The 23,182-nt window shown below is 39.2% G+C and overlaps 1 protein-coding gene across 4 annotated transcripts in view; it reads left to right on the top strand.

Annotated features, from left to right (window-relative positions):
* LOC105035406 (mediator of RNA polymerase II transcription subunit 14) overlaps positions 1-22,678 on the top strand; it is a 78,809-nt gene extending 56,131 nt beyond the window's left edge. The window contains exons 5-9 of one of the 4 annotated variants that reach the window (XM_010910954.4): positions 16,041-16,070; positions 16,155-17,079; positions 17,176-18,197; positions 19,376-20,433; positions 21,121-22,678. In XM_010910954.4, coding sequence (XP_010909256.1) covers positions 16,041-16,070; positions 16,155-17,079; positions 17,176-18,197; positions 19,376-20,433; positions 21,121-21,919 — 3,834 coding nt within the window. In that variant the 3' untranslated portion in view covers positions 21,920-22,678. Of the gene's footprint in view, positions 1-16,040; positions 17,080-17,175; positions 18,198-19,375; positions 20,434-21,120 lie in introns of all 4 variants that reach the window. The other 3 variants (XM_010910952.4, XM_073253786.1, XM_010910951.4) reach the window with 3 other exon arrangements.
* Positions 22,679-23,182: the final 504 nt, after the last annotated feature.

The raw sequence follows: 23,182 nt of genomic DNA, 5'->3' as shown, positions 1-23,182 counted from the left end.
CAAGGCAAAGTGTTATATTTTAGCGTTCATATCCAATGATCTTCAGCAACAATATGAAGACACGAGGACTGCTAGAGAGATGCTGACTCACTTGCAAGAGTTGTACGGTGAGCAGAGTCGCACAGCTCGCTTTGAGGTCTCCTGGAGACTTTTCAGAGTGAAAATACGTGGTGGACAGTCTGTCAATGATCATTGTTTGATAATGATCAAGGACATTGAAGAGCTTCAGAAGCTCGGTATGAATGTGGACAAAGAATTGCAGGTGGATCTGATTCTGCAGTCTCTTCCTGATTCGTATGGACAGTTCATCATGAATTACCATATAAACAAAATTGATAGCACTTTGTCCAACTTACTGAACAACAGAGAGCACCTTGAAGAGTTCAAGGGGTACAGTTCTGACTGTGGAGCGGGCTTCCTCAAAAAAAAGTCTTCTTTCAAGAAGAAAAAGAAGCCTGCGAAAAAGCAAAAGAACGAGGTCAAGCCCAAGAAACAGGTTCCGAAGAAGACCGACGACAAAGAAAAGTATTTTCATTGCAACGTCGAAGGACACTGGAGGAGGAACTATCTGATCTATCGGGCGACTGTCAAAAGCAAGGATGGGTCTTCTAAAGGTACGTCTGACATGCTTGTTATTGAAACTAATCCAACGGTTTTCTCTTCTAGTTGGATTCTAAATTTTGGATCAAGTGCTCATTTGTGCACTTCTATGCAGGGTCTTGAAGAAGTAAGAGGGCTGAGGGAAGGCGAGATCACTCTTTGTATCGACAATGGAGCAAGGGTTGCTACTGTGGCCGTCGGGACCTACCCTTTGCGATTATCGTTCGGAGTTAGTTTATTTCTTAAAGACTGCTATTATGTATCTGTAGTCAGTAGGAATTTGATTTCTATATTTATGCTGGCATGGGATAATTATAATTTTTATTTCAATAAAGATATGTGTTCAATTTATTTCGAAAATAAAGTTGTTGCACTTGCTTTCTTGATTGACGGTTTTTATTATTTGCATATTAATGCGAATGTAAATATTAACGAGCAAATTGTGAATGCCATAGGGTCTAAGAGACTTAGAGATAGGATTAGCCAAAAGTATCTGTGGCACCTTAGGCTAGGCCATATTGGAGAGGACAAACTCAACAAACTGGAGAAAGATGATCTTCTCGGACTATTGACTTACGAGTCTTATCTGGTTTGTAAATCATGTCTTCAAGAAAAAATGATCAAGCTACTTTTTATGGGATAAGGGGAAAGGGCCGCTGAGATATTAGTCCTGGTACACACTGATGTGTGTGGTCCATTCGATGTACAAATCAGGGGTGGCTATGTCTACTTCATAACTTTTATCGATGATTATTCACGGTATGGGTTTGTATCTGATGCACCGAAAGTCTGAAGTCTTTGAAAGTTCATAGAATTCAGACATGAAGTAGAAAAACAGATCGAAAAATTCATAAAGGTTCTTCGATCAGATCGAGAAGGAAATACTTCAGTGGAGAATTTCGAGCCTATCTCAAGGGTAATGGCATAGTCTCACAGTGGATACCTTCAAGGACGTCTCAGCTCAATAGGATATTCAAAAGAAGGAATCGAATCCTATTAGATATGGTCCAATCCATGATGAGCTTCACAGATCTTCCTATCTTTCTCTGGGGATATGCATTGCTTTCTGCGATTCATCTTTTAAATCGGATTTTCTCTAAATTTATTTATATCACATTATATGAGTTATGGTATGGTAAGAAGCTAACTCTTGGTTATCTCAAGATTTGGGGATGTTCGATCCATGTCAAGCGACAGCAGACGACAAGTTAGAGGCTAGGTCTTTTAGGGCTCGCTTTATAGGGTATCTTAAGGAAATCATGGGATACCACTTTTATCTTTCTGAGAATCACAATGTGATTGTGAGCCATCATGTCGTCTTTTTAAAAAAGGCGTTTATCCAAGATGGAGATAGTGGGAGGAAGATTGAGCTCAAAGAGAGTCTTTGAAGAGCATCGAGTCCAAGAATCTGAATGCAGTAATGAGCCAGTAGATGTGATACTTTCACCTTGTAGATCAATTCTTATAGAGGATTTAGAGAAAGTGTTCCTTGTGAGAGATAGGAATATGAGGAATGATCCCAAGACCTACGATGAGGCAATGTTAGATATAAACTTTGAGAAATGGATGGAAGCAATGAAGTCAGAAATTGACTCCATACATTTTAACTAGGTTTGGTCTTTAGTAGATTCATCTGAAGGTATTGTATCTATTGGGTGTAAATGGATTTATAAAAGAAAAATTAGGTCGGATGGTAAAATAGAGACCTATAAGACAAGGTTAGTCGCGAAAGGTTATAGTCGATGCGAAAGTATTGATTATCATGAAATTTTTTCGTTTGTGGTCATGATGAAATCCATCTGTACTCTGCTTGCCATAGCAGTCTTTCATGATTATGAAATTTAGCAGATGGATGTGAAAGTTGCCTTCCTATATGGATATCTTGAGGAAAATATCTATATGGAGTAGTTTTTGGATTTCACATCCAGTGATAGTGATCACAAGGTCTGCAAGCTGTAAAGATCCATTTATAGACTCAAGCAAGTATCTCGGAATTGGAACACTCGCTTTAATGATGTGATCAAAATATTTGATTTCATAAAAAATGAAGAGTCGTGTGTACAAAAAGGTCAGTGGGAGTGCTGTCACATTCTTCGTATTGTATGTGAGTGACATCTTCCTGATTGTGAATGATATTTTCATGCTGACATCGGTCAAAGTATGGTTGTCAAAAGAGTTTGCCATGAAGGATCTAGGAGAAGCTTTTTATATTCTTGGTATAAAGGTTTATAGAGATAGATTTAAAAGGATGATAGAATTCTCACAGTGAATGTACATAGGGGAGGTGTTGAAGAGGTTCAACATGAAAAACTCCAAAAGATGTCTTTTGCCCCTTAGACATGATATTCATCTCTCCAAGAAGTGTCCCGACACACATGAGGAGATCCAATGCATGAGCAAGATTCTTTATGCTTCGATAATAGGGAGCCTCATGTATGCCATGTTATATACACGACCTGATATAGCCCTTGCCGTGAGTGTCACGAGCAGATATCAGACGAATTTAGGTGAAGAACATTGGATTGCTGTTAAAAACATCCTTAAATACTTGAGGGCTTAAGATTTGTTATTGGTCTTTGGTGGAGGATCAGAGCTGAAAGTTGAGGGATACACTGATTCAGACTTCAGGATTGATATCGATGATAGAAAGTCTACATCGAGGTGTATCTTGTGTAATGATGGTGCGGTTAGTTGGAAGAGTTTCAAGCAATCGATCATTGCAGATTCGATCATGGAAGTCGAGTACATCGCCGCCTCTGAAGCTGCTAAGGAAGCTTTTTGGTTCAAGAAGTTCGTTGTGAAGCTGGATGTGTTGCCATCAGATGTCATTGCACTGCACTGCGGCATCAACGGTGTCATAGCCCTCGCTAAGGAACCCAGGTCTCACCAGAAGTCCAAGCATATAGAGCAGCGGTTTCACTCGTATGCGAATACCTTGAAAAAAAAGTTCGTTGAGAGGCACAGAGTCGACTCCGTGCTAAATGTGGCGGATCCACTGACCAAGCCTCTCAGCCAGCAGGAGATCGAAGCTCACCTTAAGAAGATGGGTCTTAAGTATATGGTCAATTGACTTTAGATCAAGTGGGAGTTTGTTAGATTTGTGCCTTAGAAGTCAATTGTTGGCTGACACATTTTTAATTTCAGAGCTTAATCTTGTACTTATAATATTTTTATTATTAATAAAAGATTTTTTCATTCCAATCATGTTTATGTGTCCATGATTTATTCTAAAAGTTAATAAAGATGATTTTTATATATTCTTAGTGTTGAAAATTTGAGACATACATTAATTAGTGGTTAATTTCTAAATGCTTCCGATCAAAAGATCGTCATAGAGGACAGTGATCAATCCATTCGAGATCGGTGCACAGTTCACCTCCTTTGTGGGCAGATGAGTCTCGGATCTGCAATGTAAGGACATTGAGGTGAGGGTGCCGGTGGTTGTTAGAGAACAACTTACACTGAGCGTGATCAACACGAGAAACCACAGGATGTCTACTCACTCGTCAGTGGTCTTCTCGATGCTGCAGTAGTGTGAGTGATCCTTTGACCTGCGGTGTCATTGGCTATTTGCAACGAGGTTATTGAGTTTGACTGCACATTTTTTTGGTTCTTAGCCATTCGGGTCCTTACTGTATATGTGGGCTTCAGTAGGTTCAGGTTTGCTGTTTGGAATAGGATGCACCTAGATGGAATCTATCGATCTTGGTAGAAAAGGAGAAGTCCTATGTAATTTGCGAGACTGAGTTCAGAAAGTCTTTAGCCAAAGCAAGTGTGAATACTGGAAAAGAGTTTCCACGGGATTCACAAATGAACTCGAGTCGAGCCAATCTAGCATATTATGACTGACGATGGGGTCTGACGAGTTCTTCATGACCTCCGTCAAGTCGGAACTCACGATAGAAGGACTGAATCATACGATAACTGTACTTAGAGGTTCATATTTTCATTTTACTGGGTTGCCACTACATACTGCTAGGTGTCACTGATGGATTGTGGGACTCATCGGGCATCGTCTTGATGATTGATGACCCTTGAAGGGTAGAGTTGGAATTGTTCCAATCCATTGAAAAGAGTTTCGATGATATTGTGATGGAGATCACAATATATCTCACTACCAGATAGAATGGAATTTATGGGGTCACACATTAAGGGATTTAATCTTGAATTTACCAATTGGACTTAAGAAGTTCTAATTGGGTTAGGGTTTATTGAAATCTTATTGGGTTCAAGAGAACCATGCTAGCACATGGTTAAACTAAATTTTTTTTTGAGACTTTGATTGGATTAAGTCTATAGCTTTGAACCTAACCTAAATCCATTTGGGTTTAGTTGGGTGCCTAATTGTGAGTCCAAAAAGATTGGATTAAATCAATGAGTTTGCTAAATTATCTCCTCATTATCCCCTCTTTGTGTGTGGAATTAATGAAAAGAAGGGGTGGCGTCTTCCTTTATTTTTGGCAGGACCAAGGGGCACCAACCCCTTGGATAATGTAAGAGGGGCCCGCCCCCTCTTGTGGCATGGCGTGGAAGGAGAGAGAGAGGGGCCATGCCCCCTCTCTTGCATGAAAACCCTAGAATGGGGTGCCAAGGGTTGGTGCCCCAACCACCAGCCCTGTATTGCATGGGGTGCCCACTTAGATTGCCTTATCTGACTGGGGTGCCCTATTTGCTTACCAAAAGGGGCTGATGTCCTACCAATTAAGTCTGATTTTAATAAAAAAAAATCAGATTAAAAAGATAGAAATCTTTATGAGATAAGGATGTGCCTTTTTAAGTTAATTGGTTCCTGATTTGAATCAGAAAAAGGCCTATATAAAGAGGTCTCTTAGGGTTTTATTGGTCAGTTGTTTTTAATTAAAAACTAGATCTCTCCCTCTCCCTTCTCCATGCCACCCACTCTCCTTCTCTTTCCACGCCCAAGGGTTGGGCGTCCATCTTTCTATATGCCAAGAGTTGAGTTCTTTTACAGAAAGAAACGAGAAGAAGGCTGCAGTTCAAGAGTTGAGTTTGCAGTCAAGATCAAAGAATTGATCAAGGTTCTAAAGGGCTGAGATCCTACTTGGAGAAGAAGGATCTACCACGAGAAGAAGGATCCAAGGTTGACCCGATGGATACCTGTAGAGGTCGGACACGTGTGCGGTTCGAGGATCTTTGAATCTGAAATCATCGATAGCGGTGAATTTCTACCCATGCAAAGGTATTGAGATTTGATCTCATCCTTATTTTATTTTTCAGATTATATACATGTCTTTACTTTTGGGTTTGGATAGAATTAGATGAGATCTAATGCATGTGGGGTTGAAGGGTTTAATCCGATTCGTTTTTCGCTGCTCTTGAAATGATTTTTTAAATCTATGCGTGCATCCTACCCGATTTACTAACAATGGCAACAGCTAAAGAAGATCAGGGAATGCAGAGACAAGCCGAAGATCCAAGACTGGAAAAAGATGAAGTTGAAAGTGCAATTCCTGCCCTTCAACTGTATGCAGTCCTTATATTAGTGTCTACAAAAATCTTCAATAAGGGGCTAGATTTGTGGACGAATATATAGAAAAGTTCTATCAACTGGTCACTAGAAATTATCTGACGGAGAGCGAGAAACAGATGGTTGCGAGATATCTTGGTAGACTAAGGTAGCAGATCTAAGATGTCTTGAGGCTCCACTCTCTGTGGATGGTCAAAGAGGCTTACCATCGTGCTAGTGGCTGAGGAGCAGCAATGATGAAGGCTTGTGCTCAGGTCTAGTCCTCCCTTATGGAGCAACCAAGCATCGAAGAATCAAACAGACGTGGCGCAACACAGTTTTTACCCCTCTTGTTTGTAGCCTCAGTTGGGTCTTCCATACTGTGGTGCTGTAACTATGGTGAGATCGGGCATATGCGGAGCATGTAAGAAACTTGCTGGTTGGTCCAGATAGCAGTTACTGATAGAAGAAGAAATTATTCGATAAGGGTCGAGAGCCTACTTATGATGGAGGTGAAGAAGATGATTTTTTACTGTTTGGAGATAGTGAAGAGACTCTAGTTATTCGAAAGAGCTTATTTGCTCCCAAAAGGAGAAAGAAGATTGGAGGCAGATTAATATCTTTCATATTTATTGCACCATTGAAAAAAAGATCTGCAAGATCATTATCGATGGAGGTAGCCATGAGAACATCTCTCAGGAGGCCGTCACTAAGTTGAACTTAACAATTGAAAAACATCTTCGGAAGCTGTCATGGTTCCGAAAAGAGAGCGAGGTGGTTGTCGATACTCAGTCTTGTTTTATTTTTTATCAGACAGAAGTATTTCGATAAAGTTTGGTGTGACGTCGTTGCTATGGATTCTTGCCATATGCTTTTAGGGAGGTCTTGACAGTATGATCGCAGCACCACTCATGATGGTTGTTGGAACATCTACTCGTTTTGGAAGAACAGTCAGAAGATTACTCTGATGTCGATAAAGGAGGATCTACCTAAACTAAAGACAGAGATCAGCATCAACCTTCTGACGAAGCACTCTTATTTGAAGGAAGCAATGGAGATTGGCTATTTCTTGGCATTGGTGAAGAAGGACGAGTTGGTTGAGCGAGTAGTCCCATCCTTGGTGCATCTTATCCTTTAGGAGTTTGTTGATGTTTTTTCTAAAGATTTGTCTATAGGACTACCGTTCGAAATAGATTTTCAGCATGATATTGATCTTGCTCCACGGACGAGTCTGTCGAATAAGCTGGTGTACCGTATGTCCTCCTGAACATCAGTAGTTGCAGCGGCAGGTCCAGGAGTTGCTGGACAAAGGATACATTAGGCCAAGCATGAGTCCTTGTGCGGTGTCTGCATTGCTGGTCCTAAAAAAGGATGTTTTGTTGCGCATGTGCATAGATAACAGGGTGATCAACCGAATGACTGTCAAGTATCGATTTTCGATTTCGAGGATGGATGATATGCTTGATCAGCTTACTGGAGCTAAAATCTTTTCAAAGATTGATCTAAAGAGTGGCTACTAGCAGTTGCGCATTCGGTCTGAGGACGAGTGGAAGACAACCTTCAAGACGAGAGAGGGCCTATATGAGTGGCTGGTGATGCCAATTGGGCTTTCCAATGCATCAAGCACTTTCATGTGGCTAATGAACCATGTGTTGCAGCCTCACATCGATAAAATTATGATTTATTTTGATGATATTCTCATTTATAATCCTATTTTGGAAGCTCACCTACAGCATCTTAAGGTGGTTCTTGACACACTAAGGGAGTTGTACGCTAACACTAAGAAGTGCAGCTTCATAGCGGATAGGCTGCGGGCGGATCCAAGGTGTAGGCATTTAGAATTGGCTAGTACCTTGCAACACTAGAATGCAGAGCTTCCATGGCTTGGCATCATTCTACCACATGTTCATCGGAGGTTTTAGCTCCATTATTTCTCCAATGACTGATTGCATGAGGGAGTCACTTTCAGTGGACTCCAGAGGTGTAGATTGCCTTCGAAGAGATCAAGCGGAAAATTGTTTCTGTCAATGTTCTTGCTTCTAGACTTCTTCAAGGTCTTTGAGGTGGAGTGCGATGCCTCTTCTATCAGGGCTGGAGTTTTCAGTCAAGAAAGGTGACCTATTTTTTTCCACAGCAAAAAATTATCAAGGTCGAAGCTAAACTACACTTATCATGCTAAGTTTTATGCTGTGGTTAGTGCTCTTCAATAGTGGTAGCACTATCTAGTCCAGAGGGAGTTCATTCTCTATGCTGACTATGAGGTCCTAAAATACGTTAATGGTTAGAAGCTGAGCTACAGGCATGTCAAGTAGGTGAACTACTTGTAGGAGTTTCACTTTATTCTGAAGCACAATTCTGGTGCTCAGAATCAAGTGGCGGATGCGCTAAGCAGGACAACCAAGCTTCTGGGTGTTCTTTGAGTGGAGGTGGTTTGCTTTAAGGGACCTTTATGCCAGCGATCTAGACTTTGCTATCATTCTGCAGGAGGTTCAGGCTGATGATCGAGTTAACTACCAGATGTGGGATGGCTTTCTATTCTGAATGGTATAGCTCTATATTTTCGATTGTTTTTTGCGGGAGAAAATCGTATAGGAGTGTAATGGAGAAGGCCACATCGGGAGAGATAAGACCCTAATATTGATTCACAGCAAGTATTATTGGCCAAAGATGAAGCATGACGTGATCCGACATGGGAAGCTTTGCCGGATGTGTCAAGTGTCAAAGGGCACGGTGACTAATGCTGGATTGTATACTCCTTTGCCTGCTTCCTAACCATCCATGGGAGGAGATCAATATGGACCGTGTTAGGATTACCTATGACCCAAAGGCCATGCGATTTAGTGCTAGTGGTTGTGAATTGATTCTTTAAAATGGCGCACTTCATAGCTTGTTACAAAACTCTGGATATCACCAATGTTGCTCATCTCTTTTTCAAAGAGATTGTGCCTCTCCATAGAGTGTCCAAGACCATAATGTCCGATCGAGACACGAAATTCATAAGTTACTTTTGGAGGAGCTTATGGAAAAGGTTGGGCACATCTCTGCAGTTTCGCTCAGCCTATCACCCTGAGACGGATGGTTAGACTGAGTTCGTTAACAGGAGCCTTGGGAACTTATTGAGGAGCCTTGCTTGTGAACGTCTGAAGCAGTGGGATTTAGCCTTAGCGCAGGTTGTTTGCTTTCAACCGTTCAATGAATCAATCCACAGGCTGCAGTTCATTCCAAATAGTCTACGGGTCAAACCTAAATAGTGTTCTAGTCTCAGCTCAGTTTATCAACTTCCAAGGGCCAATCTAGTGTGAAGGCTAGAAGCTGGGCCGAAGAAATCCAGGCTATCCATTGGTCCGTCAAGAAAAAAATTGAGGTCAATAATGTCAAGTATAAGGAGGTCGTTGATAAACATCGAAAGAAGTTGACTTTTGAAGTCGGTGACTTCATGTGGGCTGTTCTGACCAAGGATTGATCGATATCTTATTGGTGAATATAACAAGCTGAGCCAGTGAAAAATTGATCTTCTTAAGATAAAAAGATTAATGATAATGCTTATCAGTTGAGGCTGTCTAGTCATCTCCATATCTCTGATGTGTTCAATATGAAGTACTTGGTTCCCTATACAGGTGATTTGTTAGAGGAAGAGAAGATTTCTAACTCGAGGATGAATTCTTTTCAACCTGGGAAGGATCACGTAGATGCCTTAGCTGGTAAATATCTTGATTTGATGGATTGGATCTGAAAGGGCAAGAAATCAGGCTGATTGTTGATTGTGTCTACGATTTTGACCCTGTCGTGCAAAAACGAGCATAAATATCTCATCTCGAGTTAGAATCGCCTATAAGACTCCAATTCGGTAAGCTCTTTCTGTGTTCTACGTGTCTGACTGCTTTGCCTTCACAGTCCAGTTTTGGGGCTAAATTCATTCGTTTGACAGGTCAATTGGAGCTTAGAAGATCCTAGACAAGTTGGAATTTTTAATCTTTTTACCTTTTTTGTATTCGGAATAAATTTGGAATATTCTAGGTAGTTTAGGCATCAAGTTAGGGTTTTTCTGTTATAAATACAGCCTTTTGGCCAACATCGTAGGCAGTCTATTTTGATATTGAATTAAAATTCTAGTAGAGAGTTTTCTTCTCGTATTTGCTGTTTTCTTTATTTTGTGCATCTTCCTCCTCTATTACCATTAAAACGTGGCCTTGCTACGTCACTTCCTCTTCCACCAAAATGCAGATGGCGAATAATGATATTGATGGTGCCCCTTTTCTCTTCTTGACATCACCATGTATGTGCCCTCTCTCTCTCTCTCTCTCTCTTTCTCTTCCTCAGCCTTTGAGCCGCCGCCCTTCGTCTCTACTTAACCTTCAACCATGGCTTTGGTGGTGTACAGCAGGTGGAGGTTTCCAATTAAATACCATCTTGCAACATCCTTTCCTCTCAAAACTTGAGCATCTGATCTGTTCCTTTTGTGTTTGATCTTGGTACATGTGTAACCCTTGTTTCCATCTTTAGTCTCAAGAAATGCCACGAAGAAAAAGGAGGTAGTAATTGCAATTTATGAATGACTTGTTTCCTTTCCATAAGAAGCATTTTAAAATATTAAATTACTGATACTTTGCACGATTTGGCTGTGTTTCATGCTTTAGAATCTTCAGATCTCCCTTTCTCTTCCCTTCTTCTTTTTGACTTGTTAAAGTGCATTTCAATCAATGCCATTGTGCTGCTTTTATCTTTTTAAGTAGATATATGCTCTGTTCTACTCTGAACTCCAACAACTATCAATATCATTTTACAAGTAGAAGTTGTGTATTGTATGGGCTACATTGCATATGGTTAACCCCTATATTATCATGGACGTTCAAGGTGTGCTAAAGTCGTTATAGATGTTCGAAAAAGCTTTAACTTTTTAGATATTATTATAATATGATTTCAATATATAAAGATAAGGGTGAAAGTGGATCGGATAATATCTATCCAAATCTGTTTTTGTGTCCGAATTTATCCGGATATGGATAGAAATTTGAGTATTTGACTAATATTCATATTCGTATCTATATCTGTTAAAGAAAAATGGATATGAATATGAATAGACAACTATCTGATATATATCCGAATATCTGGATTTACTAGCTTATAACCCCATGCAATGCATGGGATGCAATTTTTTTAAAAAATATTTTATTTTATTTATCTATTCTATATATATTTCAAAAAATAATTAAAATTATTAAAAAAATTATATTTTGTGCATAGTATGGATTATAAATTATCAGACAAATCTTGTGAAGATCGACGATCCTAATTCTGCGAAGCTCTTTCATAAATCCATCATTTTTTACCATGTTTATCTTTAATCATTTTTAAACTTTTCTATCTCTCCTTCCTCTTTTCCTTTGTTCCTCTCTCTGTGTACTCCCCAACTCTCCTAATAGCAAAGCCGACAATGTTGCTCGTTGGCCACCACTACCACCAATGATAGCAGCATCTTCAAGCTTTAGGTGGAGCAAAAATATATCAATATAGTGATAGACGGTGGTTTTGTGAGATACTGATCAGAAATCAGTTGGTAAGCATGCCTCCAATTGATAGCTCGCGAGAGATTTAAATTTTAAAAATTGAGAAAAATTTTTTTTTTCTTCTGATATTGAAATTTTAGAGATTTAAACTTTAAAAATCTTTTTTTTTTAAAAAAAATAGTTTAGAAATCTAAACTTTAATTTTTTTCTCTCTTCTTTTACTTCTTTGATTTTCCCCTTACGATTGATGTCTTTAATCTGCGGAGTGTCATATAATCGATGTCAATTCTTTGAATATGAGAGGCAATTAAAAGTTTGTAACCAAAACAAAAAAAAAAAAAACCTAAGAAGTCCCAATAGTAGAACCCATAATAAGAAAAGATAGAGGGAAAAGAGGAGACCTTGGAAGCCTCACGAGCAATGTAAAGCATCATCTCCGTCACCAAGATAAAAATACTTCCATAGTCTTTTAGCACCCCACTATCATTCTCGACATCCCTCCCCTTCTTAGGCGATCTGTCTCCCTTTTTTCGCCAACTTCTATCAAGATTCTCTAAACCGTGCACCAGTGACTGATCGGAGGTGGAAATGGAACCAAACTCCCAATCGGAATCGAAATCAAGATCTTGGTGGGGGCGGGGCTGGCGGGTCTTTCTTCTTCTGATCAAGATCAAGATCGAGAGCTCGACGGAGACTGAGTCTAACCCGGATGTTTAAAGGTAACGAATTAAATAAAATTCCCTTTTGAATCCAATTTACACACGAAACAAAGCGAATGAAAAAAATAAAGATGATGAAGAGTAGGAGGGACACGGGTCCTCTCTCTATCCAGATTCGAGAAAGCAGGGTTTACACGGATCGATGCCGCGTAGGATGGGGGAAAGTGAGGCCTTCTTTTTAAGATACATGTGTTAAATGGAGGCTTGGCCAGTACAGAAGTCTCCCCATGTCCACGAGTATCATGACGCCCGCCTCCTTTTGACATGGGCTTATGAAATCTCATGGCATGATCTGTGATCATTGAATGATCAATCTGTTAAAAGTAGAGCAATTTCCAAGTGAACATTAATTCTTTTGAGTAAACAAAAGAGACCAATCTTCTCTCACATCTTTTTGAAGAGTCGATGATAATCCTGCTTCTCATACAACAATGTGGCAAACAAATATTCCTTTGTACATCAAAATCTTGGATAAAGGAATTTCATCCACCCCCAACACCAAAAAATCTATTTGTACAGGGAAGCTTAAATCATCTCCATACTGTAGCAGACCTACACCTTCAAACAAATCCTGTGATAGCATCCATGTTTAGAGGTCTTCCAATATGTACTGCTAATTCCAATAATAATTTTTTACCATAGCATTCAAGAAAACTTACAAAAACTCTAACAAAAAATATTAAGTTGGAAAAGACAACAGCTGAGATCCCTAAAACTTCAAATCTAATGAAGATAAAAAGGATTGTCTATTGACGGATCAGAACCCCAACACGATCGTCCAATGAATGTACAAAAAGACATACAGCTGCATAAAAATTTTTGCGCCAAAGAAAATACATCTGATGACAATCCTTCGCTGGAGGCCAGCTATTTTGCAGGCAGGAATAATTAATCAGCAAAGAAGGAAACACCACCATGGAAGATCTGGGTGCTTTGGATAGCATGACCACTCTTATGGTCATGTTTTCTCATCTAGAGCATCAGCTTGGCTTGCAGATTTAAAACCTTACAACAGTTTGCAGCATTAACTTAAACAGCAGTCATAATTTAATTTTCATCCTCAACTACAAGAATTTGCTGTTGAAGCACCTCCTTATCATAAATCCCACAAGAGCAGATCCATGCCACTACTTAAACAGTTCCAAAATGGAGAAATCAGAAGAAATATTATGCAAGAAATCACTTGGGTTTGGATGGAGGGTTCTTGTGAAATGTTCCAAGAACAAACACAGGGAGAGAGTTTGCTGCTTGACCTCTGTCTCCACGTTACCCATAATGAACATGAGATTCCTTCTCAGCATTTGGTCCTAATCCAGCAGCATTCTCATTGCCCCCCATATCTCTAACTGGATTTAGAAGGGGGCCACCAGAGAATATCAACTGCCCCGTGTACATTAAAGGGTGAGACATAGGTGTTGAGTTGGCGGATGAAGCTGAAGAAATTGTTGTGCTTGACTTGGGGAAGAGGTCCTGCACAAATTCCGACATGTTCCAAACCACAAAGCTGTTGTTCCCCAGGCCCCATGACATGATCGTGTCTGTCATCGGGTCGTCCACTGTCATATGTTTTGCTTAGAAACGTTGGCAGTGCATTCGCTCCCAGCTACACATTTGCCCCCGTCATATTTTGCTTTTTTTTTTTTTTTTGCACACATGGCGAACAGAGGCTCTGCTAATGTAGATGCCTTTGTTTTAATATATATATATATGTATGTACGTACGTATGTGTAATTCTATTTAATTTTATATAGCACTCATGAATTTTTGAGGAAAATAAATAACTACATTAACATGCTATTAACTTGATTCATCATCTACTTAGTAATGTCTTTGATTCTGTGGTCATAAAGTTCAATCATGTAACTTATATCTGTATTTATATCTATATTTCTGGTATCCAATTTGTATCCATATCCGTTTAAAACAAATATGGATATGAATTTTTGCATCCTACTAATATCTATATCCTTTGTCCATATTCGTTAAATAACACAAATATGGATATGGATATAGCAGTATCCGATCTGTATCTGATCTGTTTTCAGCCCTACATAAAGATATGTAATGATAATTTCAAGGTTCATTCCTATTGACTTGATGCTGAACTATAGATCCATAACTTGGCCTTTTTCACAGTTTGATCAGTTGTCTGGGTCTTATAGCATCCGTATGTACCTCTCAGTACCTTATCTGCACCTTGCTTACAATATGGATACATTCTGGTATGGGGCTGCAGAATATTGTACTTGATATGCATGCTTCAGTACATGTTGAGATTGAAAATAAGAGTATGAAATCCTAGACAAGGTTACCAATGACATCGATGAGAAATGATAAGGACACCATCGAGTTGAGGATGTAACTTTGATGTAAACAATTGCAGATAGGATCTGTAATACAATCTACAATTTGAGGAGATAAATCCAATTTATTAAATCATTTGATTTGTCCATTCAGAAGTCATGAAGCAAGAAGCAAAAAAGACAAAAGATACATATTCTGTGTTACATTGACTCTCTTGTCCAACTCTTAGAATTCGTATTGGATGTGTCCAAATCAATTATATGTTAGACACTTGGATGCTTATAAAAATTTTAATTGCATCTTTCATACATTTCAGAGATCGGTCAATACTGTAAGTTTTAAAATAACTTTATGAAATATCATTTCTCAGAAAATCCTTAAGGTAATTGGGAAGTTTGCATGAGAAACATGCATATTGGAAAACCTTAACATATAATATTGTTTAACATTTTGTATTAAAATTAAATATTTTTAGTTAAAAAAATATTTTGCTATGGATCCCGTTATCTCCTTTTCTTCCTCTTGCCGAGTCAAGCACTTATTCATGTCCGAATTTGATTCCCATGTCCATGTCTGTGCAACCCTGTATATATGGTATTCCAATAGATCTATCGAAGAGGCTACTATCTAGATGCTTGTTAAATTTCAATCTTTATCATTCTACCCATTGTTAATGATATATCTGTACCAATGCACCATGCTCCTCACACTTGTTCTTTGTGAAAAAATTATTGGACTTGATCTATACTTAAAGATCTGCAATAACAGTTCTAATTAACTTACCCCTCGTTTTACTCATGCTACAAGGGTTCTTTCGCGAATGGCTTCTTATGATCTCTTGATTATGTTGAAACTTTCAGCTCTTTCAGAGTTTGCATGCCAGCTTTGAGAAGCCTATTGGGGAGAAGTGAAACTTGTTGGCATTAGGAGACATTGCATGAGAGATGAAGAATGTCTTTCTTTTTTACATCCACATTTTGAGTTAAATAATGAAATACATATGGACTATAAAAAGGAAAATACTAGTAAAGGAAAAAAAATTCAACCTTATGCATCCTAATTGCAGTGATTTTGCCACTTATTAAGTGTCTTGCTTCCTGAGAGCCACTATTTTAAGGATTAATTTTCATTATCTTTATAATAAGTAATTACAAGAAGATCAAATGAAAAATACTGACCAACCTAATGCAACACATGCTGTAAGAAGTTTGCAACTTGATTTTTTGTCTAAGGGTTTCTGCTAGGCCTAAAAAGCACAAGCTGGTTCTAGAATCTGCTCTGTTCATCTTATACTTTTGGATATTTTGTCCATTTCCTGATGTTACATAACATTTTCATTGCTAAATATTATTGTAGTTTCTCATAATTTATAATTTATTGTTAGATTTACAGATGCATGCCATTATACTTGTGCTGTTACAACGCTGTTATTGACTTTTGCAGGTATATGATCAGTCTGCAACTAATATAAAGGTACCAAAATCCATATTGCATGGCTCAGATTTATTGCTAATGGGATTTCCTCAATGTGGGAATTCGTATTATTTGCTGATGCAGCTTGACAAAGATATCAAACCAGTTTTCAATTTGCTAGAAACACAAACTGATCCAGGTGGAAAGTCCCATTCGATTAGTGATGCTAATGAAGTTATACGTTTTAATAAAATTGACGTTGGTCAGATGCAAATGGTTGAAGATGAGCTGAATTTGAGCCTCTTTGATTGGGAGAAGATGCATTCTTTACCAAGTATGGGGGCTTGCAATCAGATTTCTGAGCATGATCTTCTTCCTGAGTTTGGATTGGAACCTAGTCTGCAGCTTCCTGCATGTTCACAGTCAAGTTTTTCATCTGTTGTCGATGAAGTGTTTGAGTTTGAGAAAGCTGCATCAGGTCCTCCTTTTCCAGTTATGTCTCACCTCTCTGCATCTTACAATATGTCCCCTTTGTCCCACCTAGGTTCTCTTCCTACTAGTCATCAAGGTATAAAGGCTGGAGTTAGCTCACCTAAATGGGAAGGAGGATTACAACAATCTCAAATCAATAATATTGCAAGGGTTTCTGCTGGTCTTACTAGTTCAAGCAATTCAATGTTTTTATCAAACAATTTGAAGGGATTAATTCATAACAGCACTACAAATTCCCTTTCCTCTTCAAGCCCAGCGAGGAACTCATCTATTCAAAAATTATCAGCTTCAAAATCTGATCAGGACTTGAGCTCTCTGAAGTCTCCACATTCTGGCGAGGTTGGCCAATATTCTTCTATGGAGGAGGATCAAGCAAGATTGGTGAATGAATCTCCAAAAGACCTTGTTATGGTTGATGGAAGCCGATCATCTCAGCTTTTGCCTCCACCGCGAACGACTGGTCCTCGTCTCTCAGTACAAAGTACCAGTTCGAATAACTTCAAAAGCTCATCAACTGGTCATTTGGTTGGATCTGTAAAAGATAAGCGATATAGCTTATCGCTGGTTGCATACACACGTAAGCCTGAAACCCTACAGATCTATTTTAGTTTGCTAAATATACTGCTTCTATAGAAACCACAACTTTGCGAATTGACTAATGCTTTTGTTGTAGGCCAAACAGCAGAATCTGGCATTTCCTCTGCCTCAGGCTATGATGCCATTAATAAACATAAGAGAAAATTAACAAAGCACACTCTTTCAGACTTTCTAACTCTAATTCCATCGTTTCAAGGTTTAAAATCTAGCACTGAACAGCGTAAAAGAAAGAAAATTTCAGATTCGATTCACTGTCATCCTACTGCTTCACTGGCATTCTCATCAGTACGGACATGCAGATCCAGCGGGTATATGTATGGAAATCTGCTTGCTGAACCAAATCATGGCATTACTCCTTCAAACATATATGTTTCAATCCTCCTCCATGTTGTCAGGCACTATTCACTCTGTATTAAGCATGCTCAACTAACCAGCCAGATGGATGCCCTTGACATTCCTTATGTTGAAGAAGTGGGTCTGCGAACTCCATCCTCAAACTTGTGGTTGCGAGTACCATTTGCCAGGGATGATTCATGGCAGCACATATGCCTTCATCTTGGCAAGCCTGGAAGTATGTGCTGGGATGTTAAAATCAATGACCCGCATTTCAGGGAATTATGGGAACTTCATAAAGGAAGTACTACAACACTATGGGGCTCTGGTGTACGAATCGCCAATACATCTGAGGTTGATTCCCACATCCATTATGATCCAGAAGGTGTTGTCTTGAGTTATAGGACTATTGAAGCTGATAGTATTCAGAGGCTTGTATCAGATTTACGAAGGCTTTCTAATGCATGCTTATTTGCTTGTGGGATGCGAAAATTAATTGGTGTAAAGGATGATGATAAGCTAGATGATAGCAATACAAATTCTGAGACGAAGTTGCAATCTGTAACTAAAAGAACTGGTGAGGCTGCTGATAAGTTATCCGAACAGATGAGAAAAACTTTCAAGATTGAAGCAGTTGGTCTCGTGAGTTTGTGGTTTAGTTATGTCTCAATGCCTGTGATTGTACACTTTGTTGTTGAATGGGAAGCTGGTAAGGAAGGCTGTACAATGCATGTTTCTCCTGATCAACTTTGGCCACATACCAAGGTTTGTACGTGTCTAAAATGTGCCTTTCTTTCTACAGTCTGATGCATGTTTCTCCATGGTAACAACTTCTTAAAGCTTGAAGGCACAAAAAAGCAGCTCTGAAATTGTCAGCAAATATCCCGTCAAAGAAAGAAATTATAAGCAACTAAAATATAAAAAATAGTTGCTTGACTTTTTATTTTAGTTTATATGGTTGAACAAAGTCATTATTTACACTAGAGTCCAGCATGTGCGATGCATGTGCATGTTCGTTGTACATGGATGGTTATGATATTTTAAGATTAAAACATGTGAGAACATTTTGCATAGTCTCTAATTATAGGGAATTAGTTTTAATTGAAAAGATTTTTTCATATATGAATATTTTAATTATAGGGAACATTTCTCTTCAGCATGAATAGAAAATTTTAATTAAAGAAGAAAAATATGGAAAGATACCAAGATAATAAGAAATACTTTTCTAAGGGTGGTGGGGCCAGGGTACTGTGTGAAGGAGAGAATAGATTATCATATTTTTTTTTTCCTCCTTTCCTAAGTTGGGAGGGGGCAGAGTGTTTTTTTTTTTTTCTGTTTTTTTTTGAAATGGGCCCAGCTTTAGGCTTCAAGGCCACCAGCTGGATGAAGGCCTTAAAGCCTTTCCTATTATATATGTAGACGAAAACGTGTCAAGGATCAGAAAATTTGTTGGACTGGTTTAGCTTTAGATTAAGGCGTAATGCCTTCCTATGCGTTGAAACTTCAGATATAGATTTTCTTGTTTAGCCTTGTTGTAGGAAGGGCTAGGGCACTGATTCAATTTTGCGATCTTCAGCGCTACATAGCCTTCTGTTTTCTCTGGATATTGTTAAATGGACTGCCTCTAAATCTGTGTCTTCATTCTATCTAATTATTATTTAACATTTTTTTTTGTGCTTGTTGATTTTTGTATTAAATTTTGATTGTTGATGTTTGCGGATAATAAGGAGTTTAGGCTGATAAATTTCATTCAGCAACTTCTGAAAAGTCAAGACTTTCAAGTTGATTTCTTACTAATTTTTTGTTCTTTGCTTTTCTTACATATCTTCATCTAGTTAATAAGTCTGCCTGTATCTGATATCTTGTGTCATAGTACCTTATTAACATCTGTAGTCAAGTGGATGTATTGTAATGTTATACATGATTGAATCCATGTGATGCAGTTTTTGGAGGATTTTGTCAATGGAGCTGAGGTTGCATCCTTCTTGGATTGCATCCAGCTTACTGCAGGACCTCTTCTTGCTCTTGGTGGTGCAATACGCCCTGCACGAATGCCTATGCCTGTTCCTCCAAACCATTCCCCATTACCTAAGCAGAACAATTTTATCCCATCTCAAGGACTTCTACCGAACACTTCATCATCAAATGTTATCCAACCTGCATCTTCCGCCCCTGCACCAACTGCTGTTATGGCCCAACTGGGCAGTCACAATCTTCATGGTGCTGCAATGTTATCTGCTGCAGGAAGAGGTGGACCGGGACTTGTTCCTAGCTCTTTATTGCCTTTTGATGTCTCTGTTGTGCTACGGGGTCCGTATTGGATACGTATCATATACCGTAAAAAGTTTGCTGTGGACATGCGGTGCTTTGCTGGAGATCAGGTTTGGCTACAGCCTGCAACCCCTCCTAAAGGGGGACCAGCTGCTGGGGGATCATTGCCATGTCCACAATTTCGACCTTTCATTATGGAACATGTTGCGCAGGGTCTGAATGCTCTAGAGCCCAGTTTTTCTGGTGCTGCACATTCAGGTGGGCATTTGAGTTCAAGCAACAGTAACCCGAGTTCAGGTAGTCAACCACCAGCACCTAACGCCACCCGCCTTAATGTGAGTGCTAGCAGTGCAATGGCTAGAGCTCCTGTAGTTGGAAGCCAGGTAGCTGGTAGCTTAAGCCGAGTCAGCAATGCAATCTTAGCTTCTTCAGGGATCTCTGGGGTACCTTTGCGTATTTCTCCAGGTACTGGTTTCCCAGTGCATGTGAAAGGGGAATTGAATACGGCTTTTATTGGGCTGGGGGATGATGGAGGTTATGGAGGTGGTTGGGTTCCCCTTGCGGCTCTTAAAAAGGTGTTAAGAGGCATCCTCAAATATCTCGGTGTGTTGTGGTTGTTTGCACAGTTGCCAGATCTTTTAAAAGAGATTCTGGGTTCGATTTTAAAGGAGAATGAAGGGGCACTTCTAAATTTGGATCAGGAGCAACCAGCATTGCGGTTCTTTGTGGGGTAAGAGATGGAATTTTCAATTAGAGCATTGGTACTGTGATTTGTGACCTTCCTGGAGAAGTGCAATTTATTGTTTTCTCCTTATAATATAGATATGATGATTTATGATAGCTTCAACTATTATAGACTACTTTTACTCAGATTTATCTGTCAAGAAGTTTAGAAATGGTAATTTCTAATTGTTATCATGTATCAAGCCCTGGTTGGTGTTAATTACCATAGAATAAATCTATCAGTGACTAATTTTATTATTTCTATGTATCTACATGATTGTAACTTCCATCAAATTTGTAGAATTTCTTTTCTAGGCAATAGTTTGCCAAAGAAATGTGTCTTTGAGACCAAACTGAACCACACCAAAAGACCAAACCTGACTTGGTGAATACTTTGGTTTAGGAGTCCAAATTTGAAACATCTTTTAAATTGAAACTTCAACCCTGCTGTGTGGCACAAGGTTTAACCAACAATATCTGAAAGTAGATGCTAAACCTGAGCATTCTGTTTTGCAACTCGGTTGTTTCTATTTCTTAATTTCATTGGGAATCAGCAGATATTCCTTGTAAAGCCTCTATACTTTATTTCCTATTTCATCTGTTGTTGCTGATTGGATATGCCTTGCCAATTTTACATGAGGATTTGCAATAGGCAATATGCTTGGCTAAATGTACTCATTTTTTTTCCCTGCAGGGGTTATGTTTTTGCTGTGAGTGTTCACCGCGTCCAACTTCTTTTGCAAGTTTTGAGTGTCAAACGGTTCCACCATCAGCAGCAGCAGCAGCAAACCCTAACCAACACTCAAGAAGAACTAGCCCCTAACGAAATTAATGAGATTTGTGATTACTTCAGCAGGCGTGTTGCCTCTGAGCCCTACGATGCATCTAGGGTTGCATCTTTTATCACCCTCCTTACCTTACCTGTTTCAGTCCTCCGAGAATTCTTAAAGCTAATATCATGGAAAAAAGGATTGTCTCAAGCGCATGGTGGAGACATAGCTACTGCACAGAGGGCCCGAATAGAATTGTGCTTGGAGAATCATTCAGGCTCAGTTTTAGATGAGAATTCTGAGAGCACTACTGCATCGAAAAGTAATATTCATCATGACCGAGTCCATAATTCAGTAGATTTTGCTCTTACCTTCGTCCTTGACCCTGCCCACATACCCCACATGAATGCCGCTGGTGGAGCTGCATGGCTACCTTACTGTGTATCTGTGAGACTAAAATATTCATTCGGGGAAAATACTCATATCTCTTTTCTTGGAATGGATGGGAGCCATGGTGGCAGAGCTTGTTGGTTGCGCTTTGAAGACTGGGAAAAGTGCAAGCAGAGAGTAGCGAGAACAGTTGAATATGCAAATGGGAATTCTGCAGGTGATGTCAGTCAGGGGAGGTTGAGGTTGGTTGCTGAGACGGTGCAGAGGACATTGCATGTGTCGTTGCAGCAGCTAAGAGATGGTGCTCTTACCTCGAGCTCAACTGTGTCTTAATTCTTCACATCTGAGGTATCAAAATGGAAAATATACAGTTTGACGTATTGTACTTATGCAGCTTGAATGAATAGCTCCTGTTAGCTGATGCTTGATGATGCATTGTGGAGTCACTTAAAATTCACATCGCTTCTTTTCAGTCATAACTCTTAATGTTGACAACAGGACAGAAGCTTGAGGATTTCATTTCAACCCTATATGATGCCATGAATAAACATATGTTTCGGGTTGGTGATTTGTTCAGTGGTTAGATCTGGTGGAAGGGAAATCTTGATTCTCATGGCGAGGCCAGGCAATGAGCACTTGATTCATAGATGAGGAAGGTGAAGGATCTCTGCAAAAATTTCTGGTTAGGGGGTTGATCTTGTACAGTTAACCGAGGATGTAGCATTGATAACTTATAGAAAGCTATTAGTACTTCCCTAAAACCTCATTATATGCATCCCATACTTAAATTAGCATATTCCATGGTTTGCAGCAAGTACCATTAAACTTGCAGCAGGTGTAGAAGTATCATTAAGTTTACGGGTTTGAATTTTGATAGAATTATAGGATTTTCAGTGAGTATTCTGGTGTCACTTTCATTGCTGGGTTATTATGGCGGATAATTAATTTGGAAAAATGAATAGATGCTGAGGCTTTGTGCAGTCTTGCCATAAGATGATGTTTTTGCAATCGCTAACATGTACGATGGAATTCCTTAATGAACAGCATAGCAAAATTGTGATTATGTACCAAATTTAGTTCATGTATTTTAAACTTTATGGCATATCGTTGAACTGATTCTCATGTCTCTTCCAACCAAAAGAATCAAAGAGTGCTGTATTTTGATTTAATTTGTTATTTCTTATGACTGTCCATGTCAACTGAGAAGAGCTGTTTTTGGATTTTCTGGACTTTCTGGTATGCAGAATGTCCAGTCTTTGCGACAATTAGCATCCATAAATGCAGAGTGAATATTGTTCGACCTGATGCCTGACTTCTGACCTTGCTAAGCTGGTTGTGTCCTAACTGCTTGGGGCATTTTTAACCCATGCGTGGGATCGGGGCCTAACAAGCAGCCTATCTAGGAAAATATGGTCAGCGTTGTGCCATGTCATGGTCAACAACTGGCCTAGAAGTTGTACGAGTCTGAATTTCCTTTAACCTGTCCTGAATTCGCATAGACTGCCTCCCTCTATCTTATAATTTATTGGGAAATTCTTTATGCACCGTGGGCGGGGTAGAAAATTCGATATGGAGTGTATATTTTTAGATGCATAT

This window comes from Elaeis guineensis, chromosome 3, assembly GCF_000442705.2.
Source record: "Elaeis guineensis isolate ETL-2024a chromosome 3, EG11, whole genome shotgun sequence".
In the NCBI taxonomy this organism is placed as follows: Eukaryota; Viridiplantae; Streptophyta; class Magnoliopsida; order Arecales; family Arecaceae; genus Elaeis; species Elaeis guineensis.
Note: the sequence above shows the minus strand (reverse complement) of the source record. Positions and strands in the feature narration are given on the sequence as shown.